Source organism: Lynx rufus, unplaced genomic scaffold, assembly GCF_022079265.1.
Source record: "Lynx rufus isolate CCGP_SWC_20201006 ecotype Redwood Valley unplaced genomic scaffold, mLynRuf1.p SCAF_5, whole genome shotgun sequence".
Classification (NCBI taxonomy): Eukaryota; Metazoa; Chordata; class Mammalia; order Carnivora; family Felidae; genus Lynx; species Lynx rufus.
This window is the reverse complement of record NW_025814867.1, coordinates 14,327,130-14,346,323: the sequence shown is the minus strand read 5'-3', so window position 1 is coordinate 14,346,323 and position 19,194 is coordinate 14,327,130. Positions and strand designations below refer to the sequence as shown.

The following is a 19,194-nucleotide window of genomic DNA, read 5'->3' as shown; positions in this document are numbered from 1 at the left end:
GGATGTCAGTGTAAATAATAGACCAGCCTAAAGTGTCAGACTGAGACTTCTTAAAAAAAAATAATAACCACAGCATATAGTAGTTGTCTATCCTAATAGGAAAAGAACTTATATATTCAATATCTAAGTAAATAGACATTATGTTAGTAAATATATGTTAATAAAAAGTTTATATCATAGCCTGCAATTTTTTCATTTTCCATTCAGACTATTTTAAACTGCTTGGTTTCCTATCCCTCCCTCTATACCCAGCTTTGCAAGGAATACTCAGTTCCTGTTTTGGTTATATTTGGTAATATTTCCCAATATTTCAAGCCAAGTAATGGAATTGTACTTTAATTGGACTCTCAGATTTCCTTATTCTTTCTTCCTAATTTCTCCCCTAGTATTCTTTGCATTCTCAGTATTATCTCTCAGGGGTGATACATAGTCTCTCAGATCTCTGTGAAGGATCAGACTAAACAGAACTAGAACTTTTTTCTTTTCTTTTTTTTTTTTTTTGTCAATCTAGCTAGTTCACACTTAACGTTAGTGTGGGGAGTGGGGGACATAAATTATTTTCATCTTAAAACCCTACTGAATTAGAGTAAGCAAAATTCCTATTTACGTCTTTGGAAACTTAGAGTAAACAATAAATTAATAAGATCTTAAAAGCAGTATTTGCTTCTGGTGTTCAAAAATTGGAATAAACTGTCTAAATAATCCAGAGTTGATTATATGAAGATTCTATGAGCCTATGTTAAAGATGAGAGATGAGAGTGGAGGGTATTAGGAAGCCACGGAGTGTGTGATGCACATGGGTGTGCTGTGACTGACCATCTTCTAGTGTGCATCCAAGGAACAGGAATGTTCTTACTGTCTGGACTACTGGTTGCTTTTGGAGAAATCCAATTTAAGGAGGACAAGATATCCTTGTGATTAACTTTCTACTGAATTGCTGTAAGTGAAAACAATCTTCCCAACAGAGGAGAAGAGCGATAGCTTTGATGAGATAGTAAATAGAACCATGCATCAGGGCAACGCATGGTTAGAGTCAGCGAGCTGCACTGCAAGTTTGAATGTATAAATAGCAGCAATTAACGTAAATCACTAGGCAGAATACCTTAGAATAGGCAGTAGTGTTGATCCCCAAACATTTAGTGGAGATGCATCCCAAAGGAAAATTATTTTGTATTTTTTTAGATTATGAAATGTATGAATTATATCCTTATGTTTCTAAAGACATATTATGTAAGAAATAACTTAAAGTAACGGTCAATATGTGAAGTCATTTCAGTGAATTTATGAAGCTCAATAAAGTAGGCTAAGTACCTATGATTCTAGTTTTTCAGGTCTTTAATATATGCTGAACGTTGTGTGTAAAAAATACATTTTCTAAATTATAAGTACTTATTTTGCAGTTAACTTTAATATTGATATAGCCAGAATGATAATTTTGGATCATAGATGTTACTGTTGTATCTACAGAATTGTAGTCAGACTCTACCCTCCCCAAAATAGGTCACATTAAAAATCATTTGATTGAATTACTTTAGTTTTAAAATTAGGTACGAGTTTTTGCATATTTAAAGGACTTGAAATTAGACACACTCTTTTTCCTAAGAAAAAATATACTACTAATATCATGGGCTAAATCAATGGGCCCGTGAAATATTTTACAGATCTGAATTCTGTATAAAAACTGAAGTTCTGTATTGTCTTTGATAGTTATCATGTTTATAAATTTTTCTTCTCCTTTTCTAGGGTTAATCACATAATTCAGGATTAAAATATAGTAGCCTTTCATTTTCATCTCCAATTTTCTGACTGGATTGTATCAATGCCACCCTGAACAAAAAAAAAAAATCTATTTTTAATAACAATTACTTACTGAGCTCCTATTGTTTGTGACTCTTCTAGGCTCACATGTAAATAAAACACACAAAATTCAAATGCCCTTGTGAGACTTAAATTAATAGGGTAAGACCCATAGTAAACAAATAAATGACAATAATGAAAGATAAGGTATGTTAGTTGTTGATGAGTGCTGTGGGGGAAAATGAAGGGAAAGTAATAGGGGGGATAAGGAAGCAGGGTGCCAAGGGGAGAGGAGGGAGGAGGACCTATCTATTCTAATACTCGAAGTCCCTTCGCGAAGAAATTCTTCCCCACAGCCAACCAAACACCAATGGGTGGTTGATAATACTTGTTTTGATTGTGTCTTCCCATTTCATTTATTCTAAAAGGTAGTCAGGCCCCTGGTGCTCCCCTGTCTCAGGGGAATTTTCTGTTGTAGAGATCAAAAGCAGAGCTTGCCTGTCTTCCTGACCTGAGTCCCTCAAGGGTGGGAAGGGTGGACTGGGTACAGAGAAGTCAGTGCCTCTGAGAGGGACGAGCAGGGGCATCTGTGCAGAGAAGAGCCTCTCCGACTTGGAAGAGGACAAAGTCTGTCAGTGCCCTGGGCAGCAGCAGTACCTCAGAGGAAAATGGCACTGTGTCACCCAGAGGGATGCTGAACTCATGCCATCAAGGTTCCCAACTTCCAAAAAGCTTCTTTTGCCTCAGTGTGGCAAAGAAGCTGTTAGACTGTCTGACTTCAAGGGACTGGAACAACAATGTTGTTATTCTTGAAACCACTATGGGTTGTAGAGTAATGATCTGTCTTCACTCTTCAGGCATCATATATTTCTTTCCAATTTATAGGAACCTAAGGAAAGTAAGGGGTGGCTCCCAAATGCCCAAGATCAAATTTCTTATCCTTGTTGGATGTGGGATATTACATTGATTTTTATTTAGCAAAAATTGGTAATGGAACACTGCTTACACATTCAAGTTTGAAGCATAAGATTTATCCTGCTAGAGCTTCAGGTTTTTATACTTTGAATAACTCATAGGTGGGGAAGCAATCTTAAAATACAAAGGAACAAAAGATACGAATTTCTGCTGGATTGCAGATTTCACTCCTCTGGCCTTCCTGGGTGAACAGGCACATATACATTATTTTCTTTGACTCTGCCACTCCATACTAGTATGTGGTGATAGCACAAACCTTATTCAATGAAAAGGGACATTCAATTTCTTCCTCAAATCCTGGGAAATGTAAAAATGATATTAAGTCCTTTCAGTCAGCCAATAACACCCAGTTGAAACAAGATCATATAAAACAGTACCTTACAACCTTTTCAGTTTTGGACATAGCTGGGAATTTTCCCAGACACAGGGTACTGTCTTCCTTGTCTAACCATCTGTGAGAGTCTCAAACCTCATCCTTACTCCAAATATTTACATGTTTATTCATCCACCAAGAATACATCTATCAAGAATCTCTTATTTACATTCATAAATTCACACAAATTTTTAGACTGTGAGTCTTCCTTTTCTTTCCATGATGATTACTTCTTTTTCTCTATGATTACTTATTTTTCCCCTTCACCCTAAATTTAATAAACTGATTGATAAACCTCAAGTTGCCACAGTAATATAAACGTAACAAAGGAATTGATATTCTGTCTTTGCATCATAGAATTTACTGGGATTTGAAGATGCCCTGTCCTTTCTATGATCTTACGTAAAGTTATTGATCTTAATCCTTCACTTTATAAGCTGTTAGCACCTTGAAAGTTTGCTAAAGAGCTGTGTTTAAAATTTCCTTCTTAAACAAGTATATTTGAAGACTTTTCTGTGTTTTGTTTGTTTTGGGGTGGGAGAAAATTTGGAAGTTTTAACATTAAAATATATTCAGGTTTTAGTGAAATACATTAAGTCTTTAAGACTACAAAAGATGAAGACAAAAATAACTGTTTTCACATTGCAAACTAAGGTACAAGACTTTCACATTGCAAAGGAGGGGCTAAAACTGTCTTGGCAGCCCTTTGCCTAATTTATGCAAGGATATAAAAGGTTTGAGGTTGAACATACAGGAATTTCTTTGGAGAAAGTAATGATATTCTATGGCATTTTCCCTATACCTCCTCACTACCCATTTTGTGAAAAGGAAAGATGTTCATTTTCCTGTATGAGGGATTTTTTGAGAGCATGATGTGTGTACTCTTGAGCTTGAGCAACACAACATACTGGTGCTTTCCTCTGAGAAATCTGAGTGAGAGTACCTGGTTATCAGGTCTAGCAACAGAATGAAAAGATCTAGAGGCACTGAGAATGGCCAGCATTCCCATGGTTTGGGGGAGAGAGGATGCAGGCAACATGGGAAAAAGAATCGTAGTCATTTTAATTTTTTTTAATGTGTATTTATTTTTGAGAGAGACAGAGTGTGAGCAGGGGAGGGGCAGAGAGGGAGGGAGACACAGAATCTGAAGCAGGCTCCAGGCTCTGAGCTGTCAGCACAGAGCCTGACGCGGGGCTTGAACCCACAAACTGTAAGACCATGATCTAAGCCGAAGTCGGACACTTAACCGACTGAGCCACCCAGGCACCCCGAGTAGTCATTTTAGAAGGGTCTCCTAGAAATGGCTTCCTCCATAGAGAGAAAGATACCATATGTTTTCACTTTATGTGGATCCTGAGAAACTTAACAGAAACCCATGGGGAGGGGAAGGGAAAAAAAAAAAGAGGTTAGAGTGGGAGAGAGCCAAAGCACAAGAGACTCTTAAATAAAACTGAGAACAAACTGAGGGTTGATGGGGGGTGGGAGGGAGGGGAGGGTGGGTGATGGGTATTGAAGAGGGCATCTTTTGGGATGAACACTGGGTGTTGTATGGAAACCAATTTGACAATAAATTTCATATATTGAAAAAAAAATAAAAATTAAAAAAAAGAAAGATGGCTTCCTGCTCCCGTGAAATCTAGACAGAGCAATACAGGAAAAGTGGTAATGGGGTAGGGGGTTGATTGAAAGCAGCCAGCTCAAGAAAGATCTCCTCTGTCAGGGAAGTTGTTCCTAGTTGGTAGAAAACATTCTCCAAAAACCCACAAAGCACCCCACAATAAAAAAAAATGCTTTAAGCCTAGAAAGCACCAACCCCAAACTGCTATGTAGCAGTCAAAAATATTTATTGCAATTTCTCTTCCATTCTCCACACCAAATCTTTTCAATCCCAGAGAAGCCAGAAGATGTGGGGAGAGAAAGAGAAACACATGGAGGAAAAGGAGGACCACTTTAGCCTACAGTATGTCCCTAGCTTGAGGAGGAACAGAAGCTTTAACTTCAAATGCAGTTTTGGAATTTTGTTTCTTACATGCAAGTAGACATTGTAGTTTTTGAATTTCAGGGAACTAAATAAGTAACTCTGGGACATTTTATTATCCGAGAGTTATCAGGAAAGTCACAAGAGTTGCTGTAGATTTCAGTCAAGTGTTAAACACCTCCACATTGCAGTTGATAGAGTGAGTTTGAATGGCAGTTACTTTCTGCTTGAGTTTGAATCCTATTTTCAATACCACTTGGTTTTGAAAAAATCTGTGTTAATCTAATTATCTTACTTGACTTTTGGCTGCAATGGTAAATTTAAATGTTTTCATGCCTTTAAAAGATTATTTTTGTTTAAAAAATTTTTTTTTCTTAAAAAAAACAGGAAAAGGTAGTTTTTGCCTTAGTTTAGGCTTATTCAAAATAGAATTGTTTCCTTTGCTGAATTTTGTCTAAAATGTAAACCTTCAAGTTGAAGATTTATCTCATTAAATACTATAGTATTTTAATATTGAACCTAATCACAGTGTTATTACTATAATTCATTCAAGCATGATGTTCATTCATCCTTTACAAATTTTGCCCTAGTAATTAGTGTATGGAATGAATCTATTATGTTTGGTGAAATGCTGTGTCTTTATTTCTTTCTCGTCAATCCAGAAGCCCTTTCTTGGCAAATTCCAGTTGAAAGATTATGATAATGTATTAAACAGTTTAGTATATGAAGGTGATTACAAATAAACATTTCTTTTTGGTAGCTTCTGCAGAAGAAGTCTATTTAAATAAACGTGAATCACTTCTGCATGTCTTGAAAAATACATGAACTCATTCAACTGAAAGTTCTATTTTAATTAGAGAAGACATTGGTTGTTCTGGTAGGAAATTTGGGTTTTTAAAAGTATGTAAGATTACTACAATTATGTAATTGTCCTGGTAGAATTGGCTAATATAATTAGCCAAAGAAAGGAGCCAAAGTACATATACAGGAAAGAAAAAAAGCAAGATTATCATTATTAGTAGATAATTGTTTACTTGGAAAACCCATGGAACTCAAATCTAAAAACTATTTTAAACAATAAGAAAATTCAATTATATGGCAGTTACAAAATTAGTATACAGAGGCAACCAGTGTGAAAATATGAATGGATAAAAGTTCCCATTTATAGCAACAAAGCATACATAACACACTAGAATAAGCTTAAGAAGCATATGTAAGAGCTATGTGAATACAACTTCAAAATGCTACTAAGAGACAGAAAATAAAACCTAAGTAAACAGAAAGATATAATCCTCTTTTTGGTTTAGAAAATTTAATATGGAAAGATGTCAATTCTCCCTAAATTATTTTTAATGTAATCTCAATTTTAAAAAAGGGCTTAAGATGAATGCTAAAATGTATAGGAAAATTAAACATAGAAGAGGGAAGTAGGCCTATAAAATACAAAATTATAATAAAGCCCCATTAGATAAAGCAGTTTCGTGCTAACAGTGATTTGACAGATAAATAGAACAATATAAAGTCCAAAAATAGACTCCAAAGTACTTGGAAATATAGTTAGTGGTTAAGATTGTATTCAAATAATTAAAGTTGTATTATTAATAAATTGTATGGGTACCAATGGCTACTTGGGAAAAACATAAAGTAGAAGCTATACCTCATAACTTACACACAAATTAGTGCTAGAAAGATGAAAGATTTAAATGAACAAAATGAAAATACAAATATATCTAAAAAATTAACTGTCAACAGGAAAAGACACTTGCAATACATGTAGCAGTGTATTACTTTCTTAATTTATACAAGACTCTTATAAACCAATAAGAAAAAGACCTATATAAATATTAACACAGGACTTGAACAGTCACTTGTAGAAAAGAAAACATAAATGGCTTTTAAAAATGTGAAAAATTGATGAATAAGATCTGGGATCTAATATACAACATGGTGACTAAAGTTAATAATACTGTATTATGTATTTGAAAGTTGAAAAAAAAAGCAGATCTTAAATGTTCTCACCACACACACACACACACACACACACACACACACGAGTTATTGTGTGAGTTGATGGAGGTGTTAACTAACTCTATTATGGTAATAATTTTACAAGATACACAGGTATCCAATTATTATGTTGTGCTCCTTAAATTTGCATAGTTATATGGCAATTGTACCTCAGTAAAGTTGGAAAAATATTAAAAGTTTCTCATAATTACTAAATTTAAGAAATGAAAATGATAATAAAAAAGAAATACTGTATTTCTCTTAAAATATTGACAGAGATCTGAAAGTGTGGTCACAGAAGTCTTCTCCAGGGTGTGAGGAAACATACTGTTTGTGACATTGTAAATTGTGACCATCTCATTCAAGAGTGAATTCACAGTAACTTCCAAAATTTAAAATACACCTTCAAACCTGGTAATTCAACATCTAGGAATTTACTCTTCTTACACTTTCACATGGGCAAAGTGATATATGCACAAATTTTTTTATTAAAGCATTGTTTCAAATTACATAATATTAGAAATAGCTTAAATGTTCATAGCTAGGGCATTTGTCAAATAAATAATGGCACATACAAAGCACGTGTGTGGATATACCTTCATCTGTTTCCTCATTACTTTGGTTATGTCATCCAGTTTCTTGGCTTTAAATTCTGTGTGTGTGTGTGTGTGTGTGTGTGTGTATGTGTGGATGATTCATAAATATTATCTGCTGTTCTCATTTCTCTCCTGAATTTCCTTGCCACACTCTTACTTGGTATCTCCACTTGGATGTCACAATAGACATCTTGTACCAACAGGTCTGAACTCTTGATCTTCCCCCCCAGAATCTCACTTCCTTGACAGCCTTCTTCTCACTTGACAGCAAAGTTCATCCTTCTGCTAGTTCAGTCCAAAAGCCTTAGGGTCATCTTCTGCTTCTCTCACACCCAATTTTCAGTTGGTCAAGAAATTTATTTTGCTGTAACTTCAAATTATGTCCAGAATCCTACCACTTTTCACCACAATGGCTGCCACTATCCTGGTCTATACCACCATCATTTCTTGCCTAGGTTATTACTGGTAATCTTATATCTACATGCCTTTGTATAGTTTATTTTGGTCAAAACAATCAGAATGACACCAAAAACCATAAAATACCTAGGAATAAATCTAACCAAAGAGGTGAAAAATCTATACACTGAAACTATAGAAAGCTTATGAAAGAAATTAAAGAAGACACAAAAAAATGGGAAAATATCCTATGCTCCTGGAGAGGAAGAACAAATAGTGTTAAAATATCAATACTACCCAAAGCAATCTGCATTTTCAATGCAATCCCTATAAAAATAACACCAGCATTCTTCACAGAGCTAAAACAAACAATCCTAAAGTGTGTATGGAACCAGAAAAGACCCCGAATAGCCAAAGCAATCTTGAAAAAGAAAACCAAAGCAGGAGGCATCACAATCCCGGACTTCAAGCTGTATTACAAAGCTGTAATCATCAAGACAGTATGGTACTGGCACAAAAACAGACACTCAGATCAATGTAACAATAGAGAACCCAGAAATGGACCCACAAACATATGGCCAACTAATCTTTGACAAAGCAGGAAAGAAAATCCAATGGAATAAAGACAGTCTCTTCAGCAAGTGGTGCTGGGAAAACTGGACAGCAACATGCAGAAAAATGAACCTGGACCACTTTCTTATACCTTACACAAAAATAAACTCAAAATGGATGAAAGACCTAAACATAAGACAGGAAGCCATCAAAATCCTCAAGGAGAAAGCAGGAAAAACTCTTTGACCTTGGCTGAAGCAACTTGTTATTCAACAGGTCTCCAGAGGCAAGGAAAACAAAAGCAAACATGAACTACTGGGCCCTCATCAAAATAAAAAGCTTCTGCACAACGAAGAAAACAATCAGCAAAACAAAGGCAACTGACGGAATGGGAGAAGATATTTGCAAATGACATATCAGATAAAGGATTAGTATCCAAAATCTATAAAGAACTTATCGAACTCAACACCCAAAAAACAAATACTCCAGTGAAGAAATGGGCAAAAGACATGAATAGACACTTCTCCAAAGAAGACATCCAGATGGTCAACCGACACATGAAAAAATGCTCAACATCACTCATCACCAGGGAAATACAAATCAAAACCACAATGAGATACCACCTCACACTTACATTAACATTAACAACCCAGACAACAACAGATGTTGGCAAGGATGCAGAGACAGAGGATCTCTTTTGCACTGCTGGTGGGAATCCAAGCTGGTGCAGCCACTCTGGAAAACAGTTTGGAGCTTCTTCGAAAAATTGAAAATAGAACTACCCTACAACCCAGCAATTGCACTACTAGGTATTTATCCAAGGGATACAGATATGCTGTTTCAAAGGGGCACATGCACCCCAATGTTTATAGCAGCACTATCAACAGTAGCCAAAGTATGGAAAGAGCCCACATGTCCATCGATGGATGAATGGGTAAAGAAGATGTGGTATACATACAATGGGGTATTACTCAGCAATCAAAAAGAATGAAATCTTGCCATTTGCAACTACATGGATGGAACTAGAGGGTATTATGCTAAGCAAAATTAGTCAGAAAAAGACAAATATCATATGACTTCACTCCTATGAGGATGTTAAGATACAAAACAGATGAACATCAGGGAAGGGAAGCAAAAATAATATAAAAACAGGGAGGGGGACAAAACATAAGAGACTCTTCAATATGGAGAACAAACAGAGGGTTGCTAGAGGGGTTGTGGGGGGGGGATGTGCTAAATGAGTAAGGGGCATTAAGGAATCTATTCCTGAAATCATTGTTGCACTATATGCTAACTAATTTGGATTTTAAATAAATAAATAAATAAATAAATAAATAAATAAATAAATAAATAGTATAAAAAATCATAATGTTTTAAAACACTGAATCAAATCAAATGTTATTTTTCTGCTCAGAACTATGGAATGGGTCCCATTTTAGAATAAAAGGCAAGATCCCTGCAATGGCCTGAAAGGACCTCCATGATCTGGCCCCTGTTAATTTTGTGATCTCATTACCTGTTACTCTCCTTCTTCATTTAGCCTCAGCCACCTTGGTTTCTTCGATGCTTCTTGAATATACTTGTATCCTCCCTCCTTAGAGTATTTTTTTTTTTTCTCTGCTTGGAGTTCTCTGTTTTGGAATATCTACGTGGTTAACTCCCTGTCCTCTTTCACGTCTTTGCAGATGTCACCTTTTCAATGAGAGTTACCCTACTTTTTTGCCTTAACTTTTCTTTATTACATAGAACTTGTAACCTCCTATTAACATACTGTAGGTTTTATTTATTTGTTATGCTTATTGTAGATTGTCAGTTTCACTAGCTAGAATGAAGGTAAGCTTTATCTACCTTCTTCAGTGGTAGATCCCAAGGGTTTAGAATATGTCAAATCAATCAATAAACGAAGCAATCTGCAAGAAAAATTGAAAAACTCAAAGTATATGTAACTGTTCACAACACTCTGTAAAATTAGATATATTCATACGAATGACATAAATGTTTGTAGATCCATACAGTAGCTGTGAAAGACTGTGAAAGAAACTGGTAATAATGGGTACCTTTGGGAGAAACAATACCAGTGATGGATATGGCGGCACATTCCAGCCTTCAGGGTGTGTACACACCACTTTAGTTGGAAAATACAGTGCATAGTTGAGCCTAATTGTGGAATTCAAAATTCTTTATAAATTAGTCTTAATTTCTTGTTTCTTTGAAGATGTTTGATTGTACTACCACTAGATGGCACATACTTCCTGGTAAATTCTTAAAGAATCTCAGACACAAGTTTTTAAAAAAGCTTTTTGGTTCCCCAAACTCACCGAAGTTTACTTTAGCTATCTATAGTATTGATTTTTCTCAAGAAATTTTCTTAACATCAATTGTTTAGTGCCATATCAGCTTCTAAGCTATTTTTCACTGATTTCTTATTTAGCACCATAACATTAGAGCTGCAGAAATATCTTAAACATGCAGATACTAAGTTAGATATTCTTAGTTTAAATTTTCTAATGTCTATTAAATTGTATCTGCCTAACTCTTTTTCTATGAAACTAATGGATGAAATTTAAATATTTTGTGCACAAAAGTCGGTTTTTGAAAAAAAAGTAGGTTTTTGTTTGATTATATTCTTTGACTCCTTTTTATAAAATAAATCATTGTCTAGAACAACATGCAATTTAACAAGCACTTTCGGAATGCTTACATAATATGCAGTGAGATTAGGCAAATGGGTACTATGGAGGATAGAAAGATGAAATATTATTTATTGCCTCTGTCTTCAGGGACTTTTCATTTTATGGGTAGGGGCAGTCATGAATACAAATAACTATAATACAACTCAGAATGTAGTGAATGATTAAATGAAAATATTAAGTGTAACAGGAACAGATAGTTGATATTAATTTGGGGACTCCAAGAATAAGGTGGAGTTTGAGAAGAGCTTTAAATATATGGATAGTTTCATTCTCTAAATGAATTAAATATAGGTGTTATATAGATTTACATTTCTGTATAAGGAGTAAATTATGTATCTGAGGTAAAGATATGATTATTATATGTAAGTGGTAAATATGGAATAATAGAATAAAAAACCTGTATTTTTTTATGGTAAACTCCCAAAAAAGAAAATGGTGGTGTGAATTTTATAATTTGTAACATTTAAAAACATTATAAAAAGTTTTTTAGGCAGATTCTTGGGTGCTTAGTTGGCTCAGTCAGTAGAGCACGTAACTCTTGATCTCAAGACTGTAAATTCAAGACCCACGTTGGGTGTGGAGATTACTTAAAGATAAAATCCTAAAAAAAAAAACTTTTTAGTCAAGTTCTAAAATAACAATGGAAAAATTAGTGGGTCAGATAATTTTTAAAGTCATTTTTAACCTAGAGATTCTTTCACTCTTTTCTCTTTAAAAATTTCTGTAAAAATAAATTACATGTAGAAAAAGTACTGAATTCAAGTAGAATAACATTGATTGAGTGCTTGCTATGCCAGAAAACTGTCATCTATTATTTCATTTAATACTTCTGAAACTTTATGATTAGTATATGCTGTTATCCACATTTTAGAGATGAAGAAATTGGGGCAAAAGTTTAAGGAACTTGTATGAATAGGTCACTTTTCTGCCATAACTCAAAACTGGATGTGAATGGAATTAATTTTCTTACAATAAGAAACTTGGCTTTTCAGTTTATACCACTTCAGTATCATTGTTATGTTACTTAAAAGAGAATCAAATTATGCTAACAAAATATATTAATACTGACTACTTTGTTACATTGGTGGTCATAACTTTTTGTAACTTTTTAAATGTGAGAGGAATTATATTAAAATATTATCTTAGTGAATCAAGAATCTAACCCTTTGTCTTTTAATGTACAACATTCCCACAACTTTGCTATACTCTAATAATGAAATAATAATTATATACCAAAGTCTACATAATGTATGTTACAATGCTTATTAAATCAGGTTAATTTCAGCTCAATAGCTAAATCAAGTAGATATTAAAACAAAATTATACATTTAGAAATGAGTCATTATTTTTCTGTGTTTCTTTAGCTAGGAACATGTACGAAGAAAAAGAAATGGTATAAAAGTGCACTACAAGAAGCATACCTTCTCTATGGACATTCTCACGAGCGAAGACTGGAAGTGTGCCGCCTATCCAAACAGGGTATTTGAGTTTTTTTATTCTTTACCACCCCCCAATGAGGATTTATTCAGATGCATGCTTTCTGAAATATATTTGCACATTTAAAAAATTTTCTTTTCATAGGGATAGGATATATCTTTGTCCACTGAAAAATTGGTTTTCTATGGATTAATAGTATGTATTTCACCCTCTGAAACTAAGCATACACTCTATTTAAATGCAAGGGTTTTAATTAACGCTTCTATCATCTTCTTTACTCTTAGACTATCTACGTAAGTTCTTTTATGTATTTCAAAGTATCATATTTCACAATTAGAAGCTATGTCTTTAAAATATATTTCTGGGATGAAACTTTCATTTGCATGTGCTGTATTATTTCAGACCAAAGTATTTTTCAAAATGTTTTATTTGTGAACACATTCAAGGCAGAGATAAAAACAATCATCAACTTTTTTTTTTTTAATTAGGTAAAAAAATATGGTAAGATTTCAGGTCATTTTCAAAGAAAGTTCTTTTGAATCATCAATATTATGGTTTATAGATAGCTTTTTAAATGAATTCATCATAATGATTATAGTAGGTAGGATACATTTTTAACTCTGAATGTGATTTCACATAAAAATGATGATTTTCAAAAAAGAGGTTAGAGTGGGAGAGAGCCAAAGCATAAGAGACTGTTAAAAACTGAGAACAAACTGAGGGTTGATGGGGGGTGGGAGGGAGGGGAGGGTGGGTGATGGGTATTGAGGAGGGCACCTTTTGGGATGAGCACTGGGTGTTGTATGGAAACCAATTTGTCAATAAATTTCATATATATAAAAAAAAATGATGATTTTCAATAAATTTAAATATGTTTTTAAATTTTGCTGCTTAGCGATAATAATTATCACCTTAAGTTCTAAAGATTATGGAAGGATCTGGCCTTCAGTGCTGACTGAATTTGAAAGTAAGAGTGGTATTTTTTTCCTCCCTTGGAGAAGCTTAATATATATTTTAAAAAACTTATAGGTGAAAATATTTTATTTAAGAAAAATTTAAATATTAACCCAGCTATCTAGGTTTAGATTTTAAAGGAAATAAGTAGATTTAAAAACAGTGGAAAAGGGGCGCCTGGGTGGCGCAGTCGGTTAAGCGTCCGACATCAGCCAGGTCACGATCTCGCGGTCCGTGAGTTCGAGCCCCGCATCAGGCTCTGGGCTGATGGCTCGGAGCCTGGAGCCTGTTTCCAATTCTGTGTCTCCCTCTCTCTCTGCCCCTCCCCCGTTCATGCTCTGTCTCTCTCTGTCCCAAAAATAAATAAACGTTGAAAAAAAAAATTAAAAAAAAAAAAAAACAGTGGAAAAGAATGACAAGCACATTACTCTGGTTTACTCTGAAACTGGGAAAAGGGACATTTATTACCATGAATGTGATGTTTATTCCTTGTGCTGAAAATATAATGTCTCTGTTTATTAGCAGTAAAGGTTGAACTCACTGTATTGTCACAAATGCAATTTTATTCTTTTCATGGATTATACATTTTTCTTGTGTAACCAAAATAAACTTTGAAATATTTAGGGTTTTAGGGTTTTTTAATATAAATACTGTAAACTAATATAGTCAGTTATTTTTTAAAATTATATTACAGCCATTTCACACTAGCAATGGATACACTCTTTCAATAAATATGGAACTGTGTCTTTGTCATTGTTGTGTGTGCCGGAGTATTGACGTCTGGGTCCTTTGGCATTCTTACTTGTCCAGAGTCTATGGAGAGGGGTTATTTCTCATTGGTTTTGTAGCAGAGCATTTTTTTTGCTGAAAGACTGATGATTTTTGCATGCAGAAATTGATGTAATTCAGTCTGAATGTAGAGAATCCATGCCTAGAGACTTTCATTTTGTTCATCTTATTGTTGAGTTTTAAGAGTTCTTTGTGTATTTCAGATAACAGCCCTTTGTCAGATATGTATTTTGCAAATATTTCTCTCACTCTGGATTATTTTCTGATTCTCTTGACAGTGTATTTTGCAGAGCAGAAATTTTAATTTTAATGAAGTCCAACTTACTAATTATTTCTTTTGTGGCCCTTGCTTTTGATGTTCTATCTGAAGTCATTAGCAACCTAAGTCATCTACATTTGTAGATGGGGGCATGAAGAGACTTGCAGGAATTCAGTCTTTGCCATAAGAGGCTCGCTCACTTCAGACTCACTCTTTACTATCTCCAAAAGAGACAATAGAGTCCTTGCTTAGCTTCTAGGGTGAATTCTCGTACGTATCCAGCTTCTTACTTTGTTCAAAAGTGGTTTTGAGGGGCGCCTGGGTGGCGCAGTCGGTTAAGCGTCCGACTTCAGCCAGGTCACGATCTCGCGGTCCGTGAGTTCGAGCCCCGCGTCGGGCTCTGGGCTGATGGCTCAGAGCCTGGAGCCTGTTTCCGATTCTGTGTCTCCCTCTCTGTCTGCCCCTCCCCCGTTCATGCTCTGTCTCTCTCTGTCCCAAAAATAAAAATAAACGTTGAAAAAAAAAATTAAAAAAAAAAGTGGTTTTGAGACATGAATAGCCATTATTCAGATATTTTACAAAAGGTGAGTAGTTTAGAGGCAAACAACTTATTTCATCCCAACAACTTTGAGAATTTCTTCACCCCAAAATTTATTTTTCCAACCCAGAAATAATGACTCCTAATTTCTTGGCCTGAATTCTCCCTACACTGCAGACATTGACACACTATTATGTTTGATGCAACTCTTTCAGTGTTGAAATCTGCCGGGTCAGTAAATGATATGTAAAAAATACAGACCTGCTCATACTGTAAGAGATTTCAAAGTCCTGTCCACATAATTCAGTTCCCCTGTTTTTTGTTATATTAACTATTACTCCGAGTGATTCTTTTTCTGAGTATAGAAAGATTTTTTCTTATGTAGGAACATTCATTATAATTGTATTTTTAAAATGAGTAGGGTATTATCCATATAGTCTCTTTATAATTTAGCTTTAGGATTTTGTGTTATTTGTAGGATTAATATTTTCTTACATGCTTTACATCTTAGAGTGGATGTTCCTATTTCTACCTTTTTTTTCCTAGAATTGTTTTGTTTTGTTTTAAATAAACTTTATTTTTTAGAGCAGCAAAATTTCGGGTTCCCAGAAAAATTAAGCAGTAAGTACAGAGTTCCCATAAGCCCCCGCCCTATACCCATACAGTATCTTCCACTATCAACTTCTGGCCCCAGAGAAGCATGAACCAACACTGACATATCATTATCACCCAAAATTCAGAGTTTACATTAAGGTTCACTCTTTGTGTTGTACATTCTACGGGTTTTGACGAATGTATGATGATGTGTATTCACCGTTGTAGTATCATACAGAATTGTTTCACTGGCCTAAAAATTTTGTGTTCCACATGTTCATTTCTCCCCCACTCCTACCCCTCTGCCAACACCTCACAACCACTGATCTTTTTAGCCTCCAGAACATCATATAGTTGGAGTCATTGAGTATGTAGCCTTTTCAGATTGACTTCTTTTACTTAGTAATATGTGTTTACATTTCTCCATGTCTGTAGATTCTTTAGCACTGAAAATAGTCCATTGTTTGTATGTAATACAGTTTATGTATCCGTTCACCAACGGAAGGACATCTTGGTTGTTTCTAGGTTTTGACAATTATGAATAAAGCTGCCATAAACATGCAACATAGGTTTTTTTGTGCACATAAGTTTTCAGCTCATTTGGGTAACTACCAAGGAACACAATTGCTGAATCATATGGTAAGGGTATGTTTAGTTTTATAAGAAACTGCCAAACTATCTTCCAAAGTGGCTGCATCATTTTTACATTCCTACCAGAAATGAATGACAGTTCCTGTTGCTCCACATACTTGCCAGAATTTGGTGTTGTCAGTGTTCTGGATTTTGGCCATTTTAATAGGTCTGCAGTGGTGTTTTAATTTGCAATTAAATGTTATTAGAAAATGACATACAATGATGATGAACATGCTTTCATATGCTTATTTGCCATCTATAAATCTTCTTTGCTGTGGTGTCTCTTCATTGCCTGCTTTTTAATTCAATTGTTCATCTTGTTGACTTTTAAGAGTTCTTTGTATATTTCAAATAACAGTCCTTTTGTCAGGTATGCATTTTGCAAATATTTTTTTCTCACTCTGGATTATCTTCTCATTCTCTTGACAGTGCATTTTTCAGAGCATACATTTTAATTTTAATGAAGTCCAACTTATTAATTATTTCTTTCATGGGCCTTGCCTTTGATGTTATATCTAAAGTCATCAGCATATCCTAGGTCATCTACATTTTCTCCTGTGTTACCCTCTAGGAGTTTTATAGTTTTGCATTTTTCATTTAGATGTGTGATTTTGAGTTAATTTTTATGAAAGGTGTAAGGTCTAGATCTAGATCCATTTTTGGCACATAGACATCTAGTTGTTCAACACCAGTTATTGAAAACACTTTTCTTCATTATATTGTCTTTGCTCTTTTGTAAAAGATCAGTTGACTATATTTATAGAGTCTGTTTCTGGGCGGTCTATTCTGTTCCATTGATCTATTTGTTATTCTTTTCCCAATATCACACTGTCTTTATTATTGTAGCTTTAGAGTAAATCTTGAAGTCAGGTAGGATGAAGTCCTCTAACTGTCCTTCAATATTGTGATGGCTATTCTGTATCTTTGTCTATTCATATAAACTTTAGATTCAGTTTGTTGATATCCACAAAATAACTTGTTGGGATTTTCATTGAGATTGTACTGAATCTATAGATCAAGTTGGGAAGAACTGACATCTTGACAATATTGAGACTCCCCATCCATAAATATGAAATATATCCACATTATTTAGTTCTTTCATTTTGTTCATCAGAGTTTTGTAGTTTTCCTCATATAATCTTGTCCATCTTTTGTTAAATTTATGCCTAAGTATTTCATTTGGGGGGTGTTAGTGTAAATGGTAATGTGTTCTTAATTTCAAATCCTACTTTTTAATTGCTGGTAAATAGGAAAGTGATTGACTTTTGTGTATTAACCTCGTGCCCTACAACCTTGCAATAATCACTTATTTGTTCCAGGAGTATTTTTCTTGATTTTTTGGATTTTCTGCATAGATATTCATGTCATCTACTGAGAAAGGCAGTTTTATTATTTCTCGATCTATACTCTTCTTCCTTTTTTCCCCCTTATTGCATTAATTAGGAGTTCCAGTACAATATTGAAAAGAGTTCTGAGGCAGGAACATCTCTGACTTATTCCTAATCTTAGGGAAAAAGCTTTGAGCTTCTTACTATTGAGTATGATGTCAGCTGTAGGATTTTTATAGATTCTCCTTATCAAATTGAGGATGTTTCCCTTTATTTCTAGTTTGCTGGGAATTTTTATCATGCATGGGTGTGTTGGATTTTGTTAAGTGCTTTATTTGCACAACTGATATGATCATATTTGACTTTTCTTTTTTAACCTACTGATGTCATTGATTACGTTAATTGATTTTGATTGTTGAAGCAGCCTCGTATACCTCAGATAAATCTCACTTGCTTATGGTGTATAATTCTTTTTATACATTGTTAGATTTGATTTGTAGTATGTTGAGAATTTTGCATTTATGTTCATTAGAGAAATCGGTCCGTAGTTTTCTTGTAATGTCTTTGTTTGGTTTTGTTATACTGGCCTCAGTGAATGAATTAGGAAGTATTCCCTCTGCTTCTATCTTCTGGACGAGCTTATAGAGAATTGCTATAATTTCTTCCATAAATATTTGGTAGAAATCACCAGTGAACCCATCTGGGCTTGGTGTTTTTGTTTTGTAAGGTTATTATATTGATTCAATGTTATAAAAAGATATAGGCTTCTTAGATTGTTTATTCTTGTGTGACTTTTGACAGATTACGTCTTTTAAAGAATTGGTCCATTTCATCTAGGTATCAGATTTGCGGGCATAGAGTTATTGACAGCATTTCCTTTTATTATCCTTTTAATATCTTCACATCTGTAATGATGCCCTCTCTTTCATTTTTGATATTAGTAATTTATGTTTTCTGTCCTTTTTTTCTAGTTAGCCTGGCTAGTGTCTTATTTTTATTGATCTTTTCAAAGAAACAGCTTTTGGTTTTATTTCCTCAATTGATTTCCTGTTTTCAATCTCATTGGTTTCTGCCCTAATTTTTATTTTTTGTGCATACTTCATATTTTAACTTGCTTTTCTTTTTCTAGTTTCCTAAGATGGAAGCTTAGTTTATTGATTTTGGGTCTTTGTTTTTTCATAATATACACATTTTAATGCTGTAAATTCCTCTCTAAATACTGCTTTTACTGCATCTTACAAATTTTCATAAACTTTATTTTCATTTTCATTTAGTCCAAAGTATTTTAAAATTTC

At 34.2% G+C, this 19,194-nt stretch overlaps 1 protein-coding gene across 1 annotated transcript in view; it reads left to right on the top strand.

The window, feature by feature from the left end:
• Positions 1–19,194, top strand: part of ZCWPW2 (zinc finger CW-type and PWWP domain containing 2) — a 144,057-nt gene that overhangs the window by 77,837 nt on the left and 47,026 nt on the right. Inside the window, exon 5 of the mRNA XM_047100386.1 lies at positions 12,732–12,846. Coding sequence (XP_046956342.1) covers positions 12,732–12,846 — 115 coding nt within the window. The remainder of the gene's footprint in view (positions 1–12,731; positions 12,847–19,194) is intronic.